The sequence below is a fragment of the Schistosoma haematobium genome, chromosome ZW (genome assembly GCF_000699445.3).
Source record: "Schistosoma haematobium chromosome ZW, whole genome shotgun sequence".
NCBI lineage: Eukaryota > Metazoa > Platyhelminthes > Trematoda > Strigeidida > Schistosomatidae > Schistosoma > Schistosoma haematobium.
In genome coordinates, this window is record NC_067195.1 from 40,573,582 (window position 1) to 40,590,031 (window position 16,450).

Genomic DNA, 16,450 nt, shown 5'->3' on the forward strand with positions numbered 1-16,450 from the left:
GCTTCAGACCTGGTCGTGGATTCATCAACCACATATTCACCATAAGTCAGGTTCTAGAACACAGGCATGCTTATCGACGTCCGACAATGGTGGTCTTTCTTGACTTAAAAGCAGCATTTGACTCTTTAGACCGAGAGGTTCTGTGGCAGTGTCTGTCATTGAAAGGCGTACCTCAGAAGTACATAAACTTAGTGAAGGCTCTTAACTCGAACATTACCAGTCGAGTCAGAGCTTATGGCGAACTGTCATCTGATTTCGTAATCTCAAGTGGCGTCCGTCAAGGCTGTCCACTATCTCCATTTTTGTCCAACTTCATCATAGACCTACTGTTGGAAATAACGTTCTCGTCTTCTAAACTTTCAAAAATTGATCTCCTTCCAGGAGGTCCACTTATCGACTTAGAATACTCAGATGACATAGTTCTGTTTGGTGAAGACTGATAAAGTTCAGAGTCTTATGGTAGAACTGAGCAACAATGCCTGGATGTTTGAGATGCGTTTCTCCCTCTCTAAATGCAAGTTGTTGCTTTAGGACTGGCCTGCGTCAACATGTGAACGAATGATAGGGAGTGAAGTAGTCGAACGCGTCGACAACTTCACCTATTTTGGAAGTCCGATCAGCCCTAATGGGTTGGTGTCTGACGAAATCTCATCACGGATTCGAAAAGCTCGTTTGGCCTTTGCCAACTTACGTCACCTATGGCGAAGGCGAGATATCCGTCTACCAACTAAGGGACGAGTATACTGCGCGGCAGTCTGTTCTGTTTTAATTTACGGCAGCGAAACATGGCCATTAAAAGTAGAAGAAACTCGTAAACTACTAGTATTTGACCACAGATGCCTTAGAAATATTGTTGGCGTCTTCTGGGATCATCGAGTAAGTAATAGTGAGGTTAGACGCAGGGTATTCGGGAATGATGGTAAATCAGTTGATGAGGTTGTGAATCTTCATCGACTGAGATGGTTGGGACTCGTGTTACGTATGCCTAAATACCGATTACCACGACGCGCAATGCTAACTGGTGTTGGGGATGGTTGGAAGAAAGTTAGGGGCAGCCAAACCAAAACGTGGCATCAGTGCTTGAAGTCACTAACTTCTAGTCTGAGCCATGTTGGTAGATCCAGACTACTTGGTTGGGGTCCGCGTGACTATCGTAACCAATGGTTGGAGACTCTTGGTGACATGGCTCAGAATCGGTCCCAATAGTGTCAGTGTATACACTGTTTGTCTTCCCTTAAACGGTGAAGCTAAAATCGCTTTATATATTTCTTTTTCCAACCAATTCTTTCTTCCTGTACTATATTCTTATGCACAATCTTTCGTTTACACATTACTACTATTGAAGCAACTACTATGAATTTGGTGTTCATCTTGTTGTGCTAATGAGTTGTGGCAACTTGGACCGATGCATCTATGTGCCTGGTCCTACGTTGTAGCTGACTGACCGATTATAAATGTTGATAATAAACTTTAGGTGAAGAAAATGACACTGAATGCTAAAAAGAAATAATTTGTTTATCCATTTGGAATTTTTTCAACAGACTAAAAGACCTGCTTGTCTGATGAAAATAAACAAGGAGCTTCATTTTTGATTTAATAACATATATTTTGTATAGCTTACGTTTCACCTAGACACGTTTGCTATGTTGAACTTGAAAGTTTTTTGTTCTATAACTTACTATTAATCTCAGTCTGAAGTATTGTAAATGTAATGTAGTGAACATCAAGTAACTTTTATGAGGAACGTTAGTTTTTTACGTAATCCAATCTAAAGTATTTACTACAATTTGATTTGATAAAGAAACCGAAATCGATTTCTACTGTACAACCGATTATCATTCAACTGTATTATGTAATAATTTCAAGCATTATGGTTGTTTATGAAGTTCTAAATATTCATGAAAAATGTATTTTATCATAAGATAAATAGTTATGGATCTGTAATAAAACAGTAGTTATACACACTGATCATTTTGAATAGTCAGTGATTGCTGCTGATACAATTCCATGAATGGTAAATGATGATTCAATAGCTAACTCAAAGATGATACCCCTGTATATTGACTTGACTAACAGGTATCTACTTTTATCTATCAGTGGAAGGTGATATTCGCAGAATATCTTGAAGTTTTTTCATGTGACAGGCATGAGTGGTAAATGTTATCACGAAATCAAAATTTGTGGTAGATGATGACCGATGAAAATTACTCTTTTCACTGCTTACGCAATTGCTGTTTATATAAAAATAGGAAATGTTAAAAAAACAAAAACAAATAGTATACTAAATGTTCGTTAAGCTAAGTGAACGTACAAACCTGAAAAGTATCATTCAAGTTATTTATAGAGTGACTGGAAGATAAGAATTAGACACATTATTGACAAATACATACTGCACTCGGTGTAATCTGATTTTTTATTAGCATTTATACAAAAATTAGACAAACGTTGATCACCATCACAACTTACTTTTTACATTAATATATCCGTTTGTATCAACTGAGGATTTATCTGCTCTATAATGTGCCCTTTAAGTTATATGTCACTAAATACTCTTAATATTAAATACGTTTTATTGGTCTGTTTAACCTGCATGGTTAATGTTTATTGGCATATGTTGAACTGTATGACAAAATCCAATTGTGATCCTAAATTACCAACACATATTTCCTAACGAGGATATTCGAGAAAGACAATAAACCTAAAGTAGGCTTACTTAAGAGAATTTATAATGTAAAAATATATTTTGCTAAAAGGAATATCAAGGTTGCTTAATTATATTGGCTTTATTTATAAAGTCAGTGGAATATGCTGTCTGAAATACAAGTTGTTCATAATATCAAGAAAGCCTCTCCAAAGAATTTGGATATGTGTTTAGGGTTGTCGAGAGAAGTCACTTTTATCAAAATAACACTTTAGTATACGATTGTCAAAAGATCGCTTTTCAATATACATCTTCAACACACAGTTTTATGGTGTTGTTTAAATGCTTTTTTTCTTCGACTGGTGGGACTGACCTTTGATACCTTTAAAGTTCTGGTATTTTTTATAAGAACTTTTGTCTAAATTTGAACGAATATTTTCACAGTGGTTGGCCGCAGAGTCAATGCTAGACATTAAGAAGGGAATCATATTTGTGAAACTTTCAGCGATTGAAATTTAAGTAAATCCAACATTTTGCTTGGCAGCCTGGTGGAAGCTTTTTCAATGAAATTTAATCAAACATCCAAAATATCGACTATAAATATATGGTTCACCGGTTAACTGTATACTAAAAAAAGTCATCGAATCTTCTTAACAATGTTGAAAGTAAGATATGCTGCAATGAGTGTGACACATTTGATGTGAAAAGTGGGCTACGATAACAAGTGTATGTATAAGTGCATCTGATGTAATAAAAATTTCATTAACTATATATCTCCTGATTAGCATTTTTCGATTGTTACAGCAAGCATACTATGAAAATCAGTACACAAATAAAAGTTTGTGTTGTTATGTTGACTAAGCTGATTGTTCGCCATATATTCAGATGAACCAACCAAGTGAATAATTACTCGTCATCTACAGAAAATCGATTATACTTCAATGTTTGAAAACATTAGAGCACTTAATTGATGTTTATCGTTACTGTAAAGCTCCGCATTTTTTAAGTATGTTTCTTAATGCAGGATGTTTAAAATAGTCTGAGGGGAAGTTGAAACAAATAACACTTGAGACAAATGTCTTAAAGCTTAACTAACTTCAGAAGCAACAGGTAAAATAGTATGTTTTAGGTGTATTAAAATGCTTGCAAAATTACGATAATATTGTGAATTACTTATTACATGTGAATTCGTGCATTGAATTTAATTTACAGTAAAAAGTGTTTCAGATTTACAATTTATTTTTTCACTTCAAATTATTTTCAGCTCATTTATTGTCGTTTGTTGTTGTCATCTAATTTAAAGTTGTCTGGAATATATTTTGAATAACATTTGTATTATACTTTCGGACGTCATTCACAATAATCTTTGTTACTATCCTGTCTTCGAGTGAATGTCTTTTTTTATCAATGATTAACTTATTGATAATGGTTGTCATGTTAAGCTCTAAATTATTTGTAATTAGAAATAGTTTTAATATTTCTTTTATTCTGATGATTAGATTCATTCATATGTCTGAAGTCAAATATGTTAGAATTTTTTAGGTTAGAAACTTTGGTAAGTAAGATGAATATACTTTATGATAGACTGTTTTACACAGTTAAATTTATTACATTAACTACTTTCATATTGAATGTAGGGTGATAGCTCTTTCTAGATTAACAGTCACCCTACTTATCTATGGAGTGAACACTTAGAATTTTGATGAAAAGAAGATAATATAATATTTTTTCTTGAAACTATGAATTAACAATATTCTAAAAATGTTTTCATGCAAAAAGACTGACTTTCTATATGAGCTTATTCAGTACTAAACAAAACACTTTCAATATTAAGAAGTACATAAATCTTTATTATATAAGACTGATAATTATCTTCTGATACGTCTTTCCAACGTAATCACGAAACAGTTGGAACAAATGAAAGTTCAAATCTAGTTGAGCTTATGATAAGAATCTAGAAATTAAATAAAAATTTAAAGTGAAAACCTGACTATCTAGACATTTGTTTTTCCAATTGGCGTACGACTACTATGATTTCATCATAAACAATCAGGCAAACTACTAATTTTTTTCTTATTTATAAAATAATTTTCATAATATTGACTTTATCAATGTAATCACTTTCTTTTAAGTGGAAATAAATCATCTCAGAAAGATATCTATGACCAAGAATCTTCTTTTTTTTCAAAAATGTAATGATTCTTAATATTAATTCTAACACAACTCATTTTTAATTCCAAACATTTTACCCTCACATAATCTATTTAATCTTTCGAGGATAACGAAACTCAAAATAGGTGGTCTTTTTTTTCTGCTTATCCATTGTTTAGAAAGTTTTAGGAATTCAGTTCACAACTGTTAGCAACTAAAAAAAATACGTTGGCGGGGGGGAGGACTGCATTGGTTTTGGGATAAATGATATAATCTTCATACTTTTAGGGTTTTTTTTAGTTTAATGTTAGGTTCTCTATATACGTTTCTTACATTGTTAGTTAATAGTCGTCTGATTATGAACCAATACTCCCATCCATAAGTTTTGAACGTTTTGAAGTAAATGAACGTTTTCACAAATTAGTGAAAGTAATCTTTTCTGGTCTACTTCCAGTAATTCTGTTGATCCATTTCCTTTACAAATGGTATAATGTATTCACTCGTCTTTAGACGCCATTTCGATTAAGGAATACAATAAGATTTCAAATCCGTTAATAATTTATTTCACTTCGTGGTATTTTATTATGAAAGTTTGTTGACTAACTAAAAATGACCCATAAAACCGAATATTTTTAAGAGTCAAATGATTCCTAAAATGTGTTCCATTCCGTATGATAATATAATTTACCACCGTTGTAAGTGCTACAAAATATTTATTTTAACTGGTAGGTGGTTATAACTTTCGTAGTGCAAAATGTAATAAACAGAACGTTTACAGAGCATTAAAATCACATTTACTAATTCTAAGTATCATAGCCGTTAATTCCAGACAAACCAAAGAATTTATCTATATCGTACATCTAAAATAGACTTCCTGCCAAGAAATATTATATATGTTTTGACTTTGTTTTGGGTAGTGCAATATATGTGTTTATGAATTATAGAATAATAAGCTAATTTTGTTTTGTAGATAAATGAAATGCCTTGCTCGTTTTCTTATTTGAAAGTATTTTGGTGGGTTTAAATTGTCTTTGTAGAACGGAGAGCATCAACAAAATGAAGGAAATGATCTTAAGAAGTGTACATCTTACTTTTTAAACTACCTTTTAGTTCCAGAAGAACTAGGCTGATTACCGCAGCGTGACCTTGAATCGTTGAAATGTGAGGATAACTTAGATAAAACAAACAAAAGCTGTTTATTTAACATTCATAAAAGCATTGTGAAAGTAGCACAAAATATAATGCAGAACAATAATGTTGTGATTTAGCCTTTGTATTAAGTACTAAGTTATGTTTCTGTAAAATCAATTTACATCCAGATATTAACACTTTGGTTACCTGTAAATATCATTTGAAAGTTTTATTAAAACTTAGATTCTTTTGAAATATTCAATAGAGAAATTATGAACTCGTTCTTGATCAACATCTTACCTGTTCCCTGTTTTAGAAGTTTACAAACTGTTCATGTCGCTTGATTCATGCTTCATAAGTGGTCATAAAGTCTTCATCTTCTACAATTATTTCTGAATAGTCTGTTGATACCATTCGTTCTTAATCACACTAAATTCACATTTTAAAAGTAATAATCCATTTAAACAATTTAGACAAAAATATGTTTTTCATTAATTAAAAAACATGGTAAGTATCAGTTCTGTCAATTGAAAGGTACGAAAGCTTCTAAGTGAAACATCATACACGGATTAGAAAAATTCTACTTTCATCCTCCTACTTCTAGAAACAATATACTTTTATAAGCTACCTCCCTAATTTGATAATTAAATATGTACGGAAACAATTCGATTGACTAGAAAATGATAAACATTTCTCTCGGAAATTCAAGCGAAAAAGTTTGAAAAATCCAATGAACAGTTGAGCTCGTTCAGCGGAAGACTATGTGAGCCCAAATCCCACATACGAAAAATAAAATATAACAAATAGTAAAACATAGTTAAGAGGTAACCAACATTGACTCAAAATAATTTGAAAAAACCACCTTTTTATTCTCCTTCAAAGATTCGTGATAAAAAGTTCCTTAACCATAAATCTTCATGTAGCTAACTGTTGGATAGAAGTATTCTGATGACGGACAGTGCTCAAAGTATTTTACTCTCTTTGACACTTATCTATTGTTGAAATAAATCACACTTGACTTTTCAAGAACTTTAATAGACTACCAGATTTGACAAATAATTCCCCTCTACACATTAAAAATAAAAAACACGATGTTCGGCGAAGGGATCTCTTTTCAACGAATTTATTATCAAGCTGTGTAATCGTATATAAATATGAATGTTTTTGTTAAAGTACTAATTCCGTGAAGAAATATGACACGAATAACGAAGATGACGTAATAGAAAGATTATAATACTAGATTACGTAATACAACTAGTAACAATACATTTAGTGAATGTATTAAGATGATTAAAATGATTGAAATGTTTTTGTTACAATAATTAAAGGTCATAGAGGTGTATAAATAAATCAGGTGATATGATGAGCATTTATGAATAAAATAATGAGAATATAAGACATAAGTAATGGGGAAATGTATTATTATTATTATTATTATTATTATTATTATTAATCAAGGCCAAGGTAACGATAACGATAGGACGTACTTCTTTTGTACTCATAGTTCTGGTTTGAGCTCATAGATGGTAAGAGTTTCGGCTATTTTTAGGAATTGGATACGAAGAAATCTCAGTAGATTTGAACGGATCATATGTACAACTTTAAAATCAAACTGGATCCGTAGAATGATTATGGTCGATTACGTATTCAAGTATGGAACTCCTAACTGCTTTCTTCTCATCCTTGTACAACCAAACTGGGATGTTCCCGTATCCTAGATGAAAGCGAGCGCTGGATACGGCCAATGTACTTCTATGACCTTTAATTATTGTAACAAAAACATTTTAATTATCTTACTACATTAACTAAATCTATTGTTATTATTTGTACTACGTAATCTAGTATTATAATCTTTCTATTACGTCATCTTGTTTCTTCCTGTTCATATTTCTTCACAGAATTAGTACTTTAACGAAAAAAACTACCAAATTTGTTAACTGAAATCGAACCTATAATTTCGACAGGCAAAAACATTTTATTGACGAATGATACAGATATTTTCGGAACCACATTTGCATAAATTATAAGAATATGTTTATTTACATGAATACTTTATGAATATCCTACCATAATGTTTAGTGACCTGTATTTAACATAAGCTTTCATCTTACTTAACAACTACTCAAAAAAACAAATAACCTGCTTGTTTGTTATTGATAAAAAATTGTATTTCAGTGATTATATTTCATTTTGAAAGTAAGCAAACAACATTAATTATTCTAGTCAGAAACATATCGTAAATAAATCGCATGAACCCGTAAATAACGTTTGTCTAACTAAGAATGTGCAATTTAAGTAGATTGAATAAAATGACAAATACGGTTATAAAAAACCGGAAGAAAAACACTATAATACGAGAAGTATGTAGTTGACAAAAATCAGTTGAGGAGATTCGTTTAATAATAATGTGTAATATTTGATCACCGAAGTGCTGTAAACTGGATAACTTGTTCAAATACATGATGTCTAGTCATCATTTTGAATTTGGGTGATCATTTGGTTAGTTTTACATTCTAATGATTCTAATCACCACTAAAATTCTGTTCCCCGACCGTTGTTGCTACCTTGACGTGGTGGTCGGGCTTGCCTATCGTGATGAAGCAACCGAGCTATACTGACTAGAACAATCGTTCCTCAAGGTCCTACCATGTCAGACAGGTCGGTTGAAGAGTGGTAAGACTAAAAGCAGCAAACTCAAGGTCTGAGGGCGAAGTCCTACTGTTGACTGTACAGAGGTGTGACAGCAGTAAGGTGTTTCCTTCAGACAACCAGCATGACAGCGATGCTGCCTTCCCACAAGAAGGGGTGGGGTTAGAAAAGGTCGACCCCAAAAATGCACACCTCGCCCTATCCCACGGATATCCGTCTCCGGCGGTAAGGTCTCAACAAGTACAGAGCTAACACAAAAATTACCCATAAAAACGTCGTGTGTGACCGACCTCAAGCAGTTGTCCCTTGGGCACTGCGGTCACGCTCTCAGGTCACTGAGACCACCTCTAATCCAATTTCCTTTTCAGGAACCTCCAGAAGAACCCTTCCACGGTGTTGGCAACCGGGAAGTGATAACCGCCCTCATACCTCTAACAGCACTCAAGACCACTGACTGACTCACTGAAAATTCTGTTCACAACTATACATCTGTGCTACATTGGAAATCCTAGATTATGATCTTCAACATATAAAATGGACCTGTATAATCAACAGAAAGACTTCAAACTTCATAATAGGATTCAGAGAAGACTAGAGGTTATAAATATTCGAAATAGTACTCTCTAGTAGTGTTGTAATCCTACTAAAATAGAATTACACTTAAATTTTCCGCTCCATTTCAAATTATTTTGAGTTTCATAAGACATAGTGAAGGCTGGATGGCTATAACCTCCAACTTTCAAAGAGTAGGTCTACTATTCGAACCCCACTTCTCCTATTTCTGTTTAAGTTACAATTGTCACAATTGAAATGGTTTTCAAATTTATCCACTATGGTGTTCAGGTAGATATATATCCCCACTAGTAGTTATGATTGTTTGAATCTTCCCACTAAAATTTTAGACCACAATCGATAAATCTTTTTCGACTTATGTGGATCTTATACGGGCTGTCTCGAAGCTTTCACTAACCAAAGTTGGATGGTGGCCAGTAGTGTTACCCAGAAAGTATGTTTCATCATATTTGGGGCTTGTCGGTTGGATATGCCTGCATCTGAGAGTTGATGTATATCCAGCTGACAAGTCTCAAATAGGATGAAATACGCGTCCTGGACACTACTGCTAGTCACCACCCAACTCTGTTAAAAAAATCTATTCTGTATATTTGGTTTTCATTACCATTGATACTAACTATTGTTTGAATTCTTGTGCTTTGAATTTTATTAATTTCATCTCTCTGTATAAATGTAAACTGAGTTGGTTATGTTTCTTATGACTTGCCTACTGATTGGTTTTTAAAACAAGCTATTTGTTAAACACTTCTTTCCTTAGATCTCTGACAAAACATGAATTCAAAGACAATTTAAGAACTTCGCGAAATTGAAATAGATGTATTCATCCTAAACAGAATTGAGTTTTTTAAAAAGTCTGTTGACACGTGAACGAATAATATTGAAACACCTAACTGACTATGGAAATGATTAAATGATTTTACACAAGTTTCTTATAGAGACCTTAGGTCTAATTGAATTATAAAGCAATTAGTCCCTTTGATAAATTTCGATGTTAGGTTGCTAAATAAAACATTAATGGAAAATGGCTATCCCCTTAAATTCATAAATAGATGGAAAGTTCATTGTACAGTGGGACCTACTATAGCTTTGGCGGAGAAAAAGCCTGTCTACATCACCTTACCATTTAGAGGTGATTCAAATAGCCTTTTATTTGAAACAATGGCTTGAATCAGTCATTAACAAGGCATATTGTGCAGCGAAGGTCGTTATCAAAGAAACAACAAGGTTCATGCTTCATCGAAAACCTAAAAGACAAGAAAACGATTGCGTAACATCCTACTGTGTTTACCAATTTAAATGTGCATGTGGTCACACACATATTGGGAGGAGTAATTGTGATCTCAAAATTACGGTATGTGAGCATCTACCTATATGGTTGCAGAAACAAATAAAATGAAATGACTCAATAAGAGTAGAGGATAAACATCCATCATCCTCTATTGCTAAACATTTATTCGAAACGGGTCATAAGGTTGATCTTAACTCGCCTTTTGTGGTGTTGTACAAAGTGTAAAAAGGTGTATACTAAGGCTTATTGAAGCCTTAGCCCTACGAAAATTCAAACCCCATTAGTCCGAAAGGGTGTGGGTTCGAATCCCACCTCCATCACAACCCTTGTCCCACAATAGGACGAAACGGCCGTCCAGTGCTTCCAGGTTTTCAATGGTGGTCTAACATCAATCGGTTCATGATCTCAAACAAAACTTAACAATCTCCACAACCCCTATACTAATATTAAAAAACTGTTCTCACCTTAAACCAACCCTGGTAATATTAACTTATTACCCAGAGGGATGAGGTTTCAAATTGTTTTCACATTATTTCTTCATTATCCTCGTCTTTTACCCCCATTTCTAGTTTAGTTGACCTTTTATTTTAATATACAAATGTTCTTAACAAGTGTATGTGCGATCAGATTGTTCGAAATGTTTTGCGCTAATATATCACATAGTTCTGATAATCTTCGTCTTCTAACTGAATTAGTTTCAGTTTCAAATTTATGTTTGGTTTTTATTTCGTAATTTTTAACTTAGGTTTAATATCATAGACTAATTTATTTTTTATGTAGTAAATAATTTCTAAAAATGGTCATGATAACACTGAATATGTCCCATTAATGAAGTAATAACGAATGGTAATGTTACTCTGTTTAATAGTTAAATGAAACTGAACCACTTATGTATTCATGTACATGTACATAGAAACAAAAAATATGTACATCTTATTAAAGCATATATAAACGAGAATTCTCAATAAATTCTCTTCGGGTTTAACAAGTATTTATCCAAATTAATAATCTTAAAGGTGGTCGGGTTAATGCCAAAGTACATCGTTTAAAATTATAACGTACGAACTTATGATTATTTCTAATATAAAATAAAGTACAGGTGAATTACAATTAATGTTTTCGATACGTTCGATGGCAACTCCGAGATTGAGTGATAAATTACCTAGACTAGACATCTCTTTCTGTATCTATCAACTCAACTGCTCTTGCGGAGCAATTTATATTGACAGGTGTTTTAGGAATTCGTATATTCGCGGTCGCGAGCACCTCCCAGTATTGTTAAGCGAAGGTACAGTTAAAACTGTTAACAGCTCGATTTTAGTTCATTTAGTACAAATCAACATAGTGCAATCATTTACAGTAATATGTCGTATCAACAACTATATGCCGAAATCCGTCAGACAAGAATCCATCAGATGGCTGAAGCAATAGCTTTACGTCTGTGAAAAATATGTTTAACCGCTCCTTTACTTTGATCAACTTCTGACCTAATTAGTTAATGATCATGTGGTGATATAGCGACGTAATCCGATTAATGTTCATACAACCTTCAGTGCATTTTCGCAGCTTGAACTTATCTTAGTCACATAGGATTATTATTATTAGTATTACAACACTAGCAAGAGCATTGAAAATTTTGTTCAGCATCCATCCCTATTTACTAATTCATACCTAATTCACATTACGTGATTTCCAGTTTATAATTACACTATTATTTCTCTCATGATTTTAACCATATTTATTTTAGTCGTTTATATCACAATTTCATTTAACGTATAAACTTATTGAAGTCATCCCAACATTAACGATTTTACTAAAGTATTAGTACCTTGGGGACATGTGAACGAAAAATAGACATGATGTAGCAGAAGGATTATACTGAACTGCGTAATTTTTCTCATATCACCTTATTTCATTTTACCCCTCTACTACTTTTGATTATTGTGACAAAAATATTTTAACCCGATTGCAGAATGATGGATAAGAACTTTCGTCTAAATCTGATCGAATAGTTTCACAGTATTTTAATATGGTGAAAATTCTCAACTTGACTTTCGGTCCAAAAGCATTTTAATCATTTCACTTCATCCGCATTATAATCCGCCAGTAACTTAATAATTATACAAGGCAACTTGCAACTATAAGTAGTTTATGTTTAAAAGCTGTCTTTAGCATTTCTCCATCTATTATTGTTTTCGTATAATGGACATTGGTGATTCATGTATTTGTAACTCATCTACTAGATACAGGTATTCCTACTTGCTTTTTAGTTACACTGTAGGTGAATGTCAGAGACACTCCAGATTACATATATCAAAGTAGGTGGGGTAGAGTTTGAGCCTAAGAACCATTATTGTAAGCAAACAAGAATGGTGGCTAGCAGTGAAATCCAGGACGCGCGATTTGTCCTATTTGGGACTCGTCAGCCCGATGCACCTGCATCCTACAGTTGATCAGTCTGGGACTCGAACCATTCCATATTTGCCTATAATGCTTGTGATTGAAGGCAATATCGAGTCAATCTGCACAAGATGCACATATACCAATAAAAGACTGATCAATTGCAGTCCTAAACATCAATGGGCACATCCCAACAAACCATACAAAAATGAATAAGAACTTCACCCGATTGCACAGATTAGTGATTGTCTGAACTCCGTAGCGAAGTGGATAACGTGATGGCGTTTGAAGCGAACGGTACTGAGTTAGAGTCTTGTAATGCACATAAACTGTGGGATGCAGTTACATCCAACTGACGAGTTCCAAATAGGACAAAACGCGCGTCCTTGATTGTACTGCTAGTCACTATCCATCTTTAATTTTACTTTATATTACAACCAGCCGTAAATTCACATGTACGTTTCTAGCTATTGGATTATTAATTCAAATAAATAATTGTAGAACCTAAAGAGCATTTATTGAAAATAGTATTTTTCGTACATATATCTGTGTTTTAATATGATGGAAATTTTTCAGCGATATATCTTATTTTCAAGAAATAACCAGTCATTTTATATTTACTTTTTTTATCATTTTATATTATAAAAGTCAACATAATGGATTTATGGCGCGTGGTAGAGACATTCAGAGAATTCGGTTTACACCAACTGAATGATCCACAAGCAAGTTTAGATTATGGTAGTACATTCCGTTTACTATCACGTATTTATTCACATATACCTACAACAAATATGAATGTGAATACCACAACTGATGAAACTACACCAAGTAACGCAATCAATCGACCTGCAATAATTATTGCAGCAGAAATCCTACTTGGTTGGCTTGGATATGCTTTGGACTTATGTGCAACTGGCCGACTTAGCGTAACTGGACTAAAAATAACCTTATCAACATTAACTAATGCGAGGCCAGCTGATAAATTTCGATGTGAGTGCTTTTGAATGCCATTTTGAAAATATTTTAATAATATTTCACGGTAAATTTTGTTCACTGAATAATTATTCAAAACACTCAGACCGTTTCAGAAATTTCGACAGTATTGAGAAGACGAGGGTAATCTGAAAAATAAGCTTTATATTATATATTTCTAACATTCTCGTCACACATACTTATCAAGGCATATATATATATATATCAAAACCAGTAAAGGACAACTACATAAAAGTTCAATAGATATAAAGTGACAATTTGAAATCATGTTTGGAAAATAATAAGTAGTAGCGTTTAGCAATATACGGAAAACTTCAGCTACTCAACTTTCTTTGTAGTTTGGAAAACATGTTCGTATTACATTGATATTTTTGGCACCAACTTGTGTTGGGGATGCTAGATCCCCAGAACTCACTTGATAACCGACTTATTTTTGTAATTTTATTTTGGAGATTTGAGTTTCTCGCTTTTGCGCCAAAGGCGCCTACTCTTACCTTCAGACTGTATTTCCCATTTGGAAGGTCATTGGTTGGTTGCCTCTTTTACTATACTATTCATTATCCATATATGTTAGAGCAACGAAAGTTATATGTAAGAATCCACATGTCTTTTTAAGCACTTATGTCTGTCAATCATCATGATGCATAGGGTGACGTCCAGGATTCTCCAACAAAATCTCTCTTGGACCCTCCTTCCCAGGTGTTGTCAAGTGCTGTTAATTCTTTTGATTTCTGCTTCCAATTCCCGCCGCACTATGTACTTTGGTCTACCTCTTTTCCTTTTGCATTGAGAATCCCATGATAGAGCTTTGTGAGTTAGTTTGATTATTTCTACCTGCAGCTTTTTTTCTTTATTTCTTGTTCAGATGGAAGCTGGTTTTTTCGCTGACACAGTAGACTGTTGTTGACGGTTCCTGATCAACGGATATGAAGTATCTTGCATATATAGCTGTTTATAAATACCTGAACCTTTTTTAATGATCGTTGTAGTAGTTCTCAAAGTTTCAGCTCTGTACAACAGAACTGTTTTGACGCTTATATTGAACATTCTGACTTTGGTGCTGGCTAACAATAGGTTTGTATTGTATATGTTTTTCAGTTATAGGAATACTGTTCTTGCTTTACCGATCCGTGCCTCCTCATCTGCATCAGATCCTCCTTGTTCTTAAATGATTCTCCCCAGGTATGTAAAACCTTCCACCTCTTCCAGAGCAACTCCACTAAGTGTGATTCCGTTGGTCCTCTCTGTATTGCTATCGTGTTTATACAGGCCTATTGTTTCAGAGGCTTCTGCCAAACTGGCTGTCTTCACCTACACTTGTTATTGTATATAGGATAGAAGGATCGGGTCATCTGCGAAGTCCAGATCGTCTAATTGCATGCAGGCTGTCGATTGTATTCTGTGCTTCCTCTAAGATACGATGGTCTTCATAATCCAGTCAACCACCACAATGAAGCGAAAGGGCAAGAGTAAGCAGCCTTGTGTGACACCGATCTTCACTTGAAATGCATCTGTGAGCTGCCCTTCATAGACGGCTTTACAGTGTAATCCGTCTTATGAATTCCCTTTGATGTTAACGATGTTCTCATGTGCACCCTAATGTCGAGGAAGATTCCATGAGGTCCACCTATCCACATTGTCAAATGATTTCTCATAGTCAAGGAAGTTGATGTTTAGTGATAAACATATTTCCCTACTAGTTTCTTCGTTGTATCTCACAGTTGTCCCATGCAGCTTTTTTTGCTGTTATTGCTAGATCTTCCACGTATTTTCGCTTGTCTTTTGTGAACGTGCTTCTACGTATTGTGGTCCAGTGAAACTCATCTAACTTGTATATGTGTCATTTAGTTAAAATAGTGCCACTTACAACAATGTCGTTGATAGCACATAGCTTTGCCAGTCCCTCACCATTCTCCTCCTCTTTCTCCCAGTTCATGTCGCTCCATGATATCTTCAGACACAGTGTTATCCATACCGACATTGATGTTCAGGTTCACCATCATCAGAATTGCCAGGTCTTTGCATTGGCAGTTCTCTAAGATTGACTGCAGCCTCTCATAAAACTGATCCTTGTCATCTTCACTGCTGTCATTGATGGGAGAGTAGCGTTCGCCGACATTCATTGTAATCCCCTCCTCCTTTGTTTTGAGGAATGCTTTGATGATTCTCATCTTATAAGTGCTTTTCATGCTTGTTTGAAAACGTCGACCCAACTCCCTGTATGTGCAAGGCGTTTTGTTCTTCATGGTCAGAGTACAACAGTATATTTTCTATTGAGACTGGATGGAATGCGTTTTGCTTAATCTGATGGTAGTCAAATTGTATCTCTTCATTTCCGTAACTGTTTGAATGATCCATCCGGTTTCTGCACTGTGCTGATATATATATATATATTATCAAAGTTGTGAAAGTTGGACTAATTTGTGACTCCATAAAATTTTGAACATAAAACCAATTGACTTTACGTGGTGGTCGTATCTGCTATTCGACATATTGTTTGTTATTATCAATACAGTCATCGCCACACTTTAAATTTTTAAGCCTTTAGAGCTGTGTTTCATTGCCATTTATCAAATGATTAAAAATATCAGGATAGATTATCGCCATATTATGTTGTAATCTCA

The 16,450-nt window shown here is 34.0% G+C and overlaps 1 protein-coding gene across 1 annotated transcript in view; it reads left to right on the forward strand.

The window, feature by feature from the left end:
* Positions 1–16,450, forward strand: part of MS3_00003553 (uncharacterized protein) — a 56,347-nt gene that overhangs the window by 16,947 nt on the left and 22,950 nt on the right. Inside the window, exon 3 of the mRNA XM_051211378.1 lies at positions 13,482–13,823. Within this exon, the coding sequence (XP_051071433.1) occupies positions 13,482–13,823 (342 nt within the window). The remainder of the gene's footprint in view (positions 1–13,481; positions 13,824–16,450) is intronic.